This window comes from Triplophysa dalaica, chromosome 21, assembly GCF_015846415.1.
Source record: "Triplophysa dalaica isolate WHDGS20190420 chromosome 21, ASM1584641v1, whole genome shotgun sequence".
Classification (NCBI taxonomy): domain Eukaryota; kingdom Metazoa; phylum Chordata; class Actinopteri; order Cypriniformes; family Nemacheilidae; genus Triplophysa; species Triplophysa dalaica.
The window spans coordinates 666,497-671,270 of record NC_079562.1 but is presented as its reverse complement, the minus strand read 5'-3'; the positions used below and the strand labels follow the sequence as shown (position 1 = coordinate 671,270).

General features: G+C 48.4%; 1 protein-coding gene across 1 annotated transcript; it reads left to right on the top strand.

The window, feature by feature from the left end:
- Nucleotides 1–1,498: 1,498 nt before the first annotated feature.
- Nucleotides 1,499–4,357, top strand: irf2bp2b (interferon regulatory factor 2 binding protein 2b). Its single transcript, XM_056735623.1, has 2 exons — nt 1,499–2,461; nt 3,126–4,357. Exons 1-2 carry the CDS (start codon nt 1,702–1,704, stop codon nt 3,866–3,868), a joined length of 1,503 nt encoding a protein of 500 aa, XP_056591601.1. The 5' UTR covers nt 1,499–1,701; the 3' UTR covers nt 3,869–4,357.
- The last annotated feature ends 417 nt before the right edge of the window (nt 4,358–4,774 follow it).

The window sequence follows — 4,774 nt, the reverse complement described above, 5'->3', positions numbered from 1 at the left end:
TTTGTTACTGGTATTGACTGTAAAAGCAGTTTTCACATTCAAAGGGAGAATGTTGCTGTGATGATATGTGCGAGCGTGTAATCACAGCGTGTTGGGCGACTCGTCCAGCATGTTCACAGATCTCTGGACTCATGCCAGCAGCAGGGTTGGATTGTTTTTCCACGGATGGGTGAGGTACATGCCTCACTCTCTCACTTCCTCATGAGCTCCTGCAAAAACAAGCCCCACTCTGTGCCTGCGGGTCGCCTCGCCCGACAAATCTGCTTTGTGTGCAAGTTGGAAAGACATTCAGACAGAGGGAAGGAAAAAACACACACATTCTTAGTGTGTCGACACACTTCCCTATTTCATTACAAATCTATCTACTGTATATAAAACCAAAAGTTCACTGCAGTAACATTATCCACGTAATGTGTCATTGCTGAACGTAACAGTTTGAACATTACTCTCAACAAAGGCAGAAATATTATTTTATAGCAACACATATTTTTGTTAGAAGTGAAACTATGCCACACATTCAGTCGCACCAGCAGATTATTGGCCAGATCACTTTCAGTTATGAGTCATGTGTAAATATGTGAAGAAAAAAAAGTTTTGGAAAGGCAGAACCACGTGTCGGTCGTCCTCGCTGTGGGACTTTCCGTGATTTTGCCAGCCATCATGAATCACATGATCTCTGTGAGCACAAATCAGACTTTGACGCTGTGCGAGGTCCGATACAGATGAATAATCTAGCAATGTAGATATTCCAGACGCCACATGCTTCCCTAAAGCACCACGTTTCAATGTTTCAATGCCGCTAATGCACAGAATTCAATGAGAGGCACTTTAGGTTTGTGAAGGTTATGAAGAGTTAAAGGGCCAGTGGCGTGTGAAGTTAGCGTTGGCAGGCGCGCTGGAATGTGAAACAGTGAAGGTTCGAAGGTCACATTTACACACACACACTGAACAGCACTGCATTAACACAACTACACAATAGGATCTCTATATAGGTCATCTGTTACGCATTACATCTGAACTCTGTGTCTTCTTAAAAATGAATATGTTTGTGTTGTGTTTTGGGTTAAGTGATTCTAGACATTTAAAAACATGCCACTTAAACTTTGCAAATAGTTATTTAACTTGACCATTGTTTGTCAACAGACAACCATTGTTCAGAGACACCCACTGGCACACAAAGTGTCGTGTACTTTAACATTTATATAATAGTTAAGTTTATTTTTAAAGTACAGACTTTTAAATGTTAAACTCAATTTAAAGAAAAATCCTCAAAAAACATCAAGTTTATTAATATACACGGAGTATCTGCACATTACAAGCTTCATTTCAAAAGAAAGCACATGCTCACAATATAACAGCTATTTTGAAGTTAAAGTCGCTTGGCTTTGCTGCTTGGAACTCAATAAATATAAGCTTACGCACGACGGGGGGAAGAGAACGCGCATGCGCGGAACGGGGTCGTCGAAGAATCAAGTAAATAGAAGCAGCGCTGTGACGTCATCGCTCCGCTTCCACACCGAGACAGCTCGCGGGCTGAAGCGCACACTGCCATGAACTTCGGAGCGTAACTTCACCATTTTCACGCTTTTCGGACGGGCTGGGAAACTACGACGAGATCTGTGTCGTTTTTCTTCATCGAGACGAGCAACCTTCGGAGAATTTACCTGCGCATTTTTGTCCTTTTCCCGTCATTTAACCAGAATGGCGTCGTCGGCGGCGGTCGCTGCCTCGCGCAGGCAGTCGTGCTATTTGTGCGATCTGCCGCGCATGCCGTGGGCGATGATTTGGGATTTTACCGAACCCGTGTGTCGCGGATGCGTCAACTACGAGGGAGCGGACCGGATCGAGTTCGTCATCGAGACCACCCGACAGCTGAAGCGCGCGCACGGCTTCCAGGAGGGCAGGTCACCGGGACCGGTGGGCAAACCGGGGAAAGACGTCCAGCCCCACAACCACGCGGAACCGGGCTCGCGTCCGCCGCAACCCCTGGATCGGTACCCGCTCGCGTCGGACAGACCCCCTAGACTGGGTTCGGAGTATCAGGCTGCGCGGCAGGCGAACGGGATCCCGGTGCCGAACGGATTCCCGAAGCCCGACGAGCCCCCTGAGCTCAACCGCCAGAGCCCGAACCCGCGTCGGACCGGCGCCGTGCCGCCCACCCTTGTGCCGCTTGGGAACGGGACGCTGCCGGTGCACGCGCTCAACGGCAGGTCAATGATGGGCATCCTACCGGGCGCGCTCACGTCGGAGCACCTGGGGAAGCGAGCGGACGACATGAAGGACAAGCACCGCGCCGACAGCATGAGCGACGCGGCTGACGCGCATAAACGCGTCGAAGACTGGACGCAGAAAGGCAAGACCGTCCGAGACCTGATGGCGCTGGACACGCGCTTCAAGAAGGAGCACGCGGCGCTGCAGCACAGGATGGCTTACGACAGCGGCTCCGGTGCATTAAAATCAGGTACCGATGCATTCTAGAATTTCACGATGTGTACAAACAATCAACGCATGCCACGTGTGAGCATGCTTTATACATTTTATACATGCAGTTTTATGATAGGGTGAGAAATGCGTGCATGCAATTAAAAAAAATAGGATACTGCATCAAAATATCGTGAAACACTAGATCATGAGTCCACACATTTATTTTCTGCATGCATTCACTTTTCTGAAAGTTAATGACGTCAGGTTTACACACATGCATTACATTATATAGAAAGACGCATCACAGCATGCCAGATAATAAATAAGATTTCAATCTCTAATTTCATGCTTCAAATCTCTAGATCATGTGTGTATTCTTGTTTTTCAAATATTTCTTCCCTTGAGTGTGAGATGTGTCGGCAAGCTTTAAAACTTTTGAATGACAACGTTTATACTTTCAGTTTATTTTGCATTTCGTATTAAAAATAGTGCAAAGTATCTGAACATGCGCAGAGAAAGTATCTGAGAACGTAAGATGCTTGATTCTTGTTTGACTTCCCGTTTCATCACCCTGGACACATATGTCCAGAGCCAAAAAACAGTGGAGCGCTGCCAGCGGCAGGTCACACGCGGCACACGAAGGGCTGCTTTAGTCAAGTTTTCCCTTTCTAACTGGAGTGTTTGTCTTTCTCTCCTTGCAGACCGCGGTAAACACTCTCGGGGCATTAAAAGGAAACCGTCTCCCGAGCCAGACAGCGAGAGCACCGCGGCCAAGATGAACGGCGAGGGTCAACAGTGGCTGCCGTCGGAAGTGCTGAAGATTCCCTCCGTGGCCCTGCCGGGATTTGCCGCTGCTCCCCCCTCCACCATCTCTCCCCATTCGCGCACCACTCCACCGGAGGCGGCCACCGGCATGCAGAACGGTCCTTCGCCTATGGCCGCCCTCATTTTGGCGGCGGACAGTGCCGGCACCGGATCGCCCAAAGACCAGGTACACTCCACCACCAGCGGTGGTCGCCGTAACAGCGGCAGCCCCCAGTCGCCTGGGCAGAGGCGGCTTGCCCAGAGGGACGGTTTGGGGTCGTCCGGCGGCCCAGGCACGGCGACCGTGCATGTGCCAGGCATGGACTCGCAGGCGGGGCACCCGCAGAGCATTCCGGACTCCTCCGTGCCTCCCGGCAGCGTGCCGCTCTGCTGCACCTTGTGTCACGAGCGCCTGGAGGACACGCATTTCGTTCAGTGCCCGTCCGTGCCATCTCACAAGTTCTGCTTCCCATGCTCCCGCGAGAGCATCAAACAGCAGGGCGCCACGGGGGAGGTATACTGCCCCAGTGGGGAGAAATGCCCGCTGGCGGGTTCCAACGTGCCCTGGGCGTTCATGCAGGGTGAAATCGCCACCATATTGGCTGGTGACGTGAAAGTGAAAAAGGAACGGGACCCTTGATGTTTCCACTTGATTATTTTTTTTTTTGCATAAACAATACCACGACAATTTACATGCATATACCATTTCAAACGATTATACATGAATCATATTACACACCACCTGAACGTCAACTAAAGGACATGTACATATGAACTTGAGGGATCTGTACACATCGTAAACATGGCTGTAGCATTTCTTTGATCTCCCTTTTTTGAATACATTGTGTTTCTATATATATTTTTGAAGATGAAATGGTTGTCCACACTATAACTCTCTCTCTCTTTATCTCTCTCTCTCTATCTCTCTCTATCTCTCTCTCTTTATCTCTCTCTATCTCTCTTTATCTCTCTCTCTCTCAGTGTATTAGTAGAGCAGGTGGCAGTCCATGTTAAACACAGAATGTGACTAATACTCTTAAGCACTTGGCAAAAACTGAAACGCTTCTAGCTGTATTGTATGCACTTGTTTAAAATTGCCAAATACAATTTCTGATCTTGTTATAACATCCTGCTGTGTGTTAGTGTGTTTGTGTGTTAGTGTGTGTGTGTGTGTGTGTGTGTGGTGAATGAAGGTCAACATGAGTTTGTGTTCTGGAGTTCATTCCCTCAATAATGGTAACTGATATCAGGATGATTTGCACAGTTCAGGTAACTTGAGAATGCTAGAGTTTGGAAGAGAACCTCTTTCTCTCTCTCTCTCTCTCTCTCTCTTCCTAACACGCAAGCTGCAACTTGTATCACGCATTGTTTTCAGTCTCCATGTGGAGAAACCCAATGCTGCGTGTAAGATGACGCTCCGCGTCTATTTTTACTCGCCTGCTGTGAGTTAAGAGCTCGTAAACAATCTTCCCTTTGGCCTTTTTTGGAGGATGAAGAGACGCAACATTAAACGTCGCAGCTGATGTTGAGCCGGCTTGTAAATGAT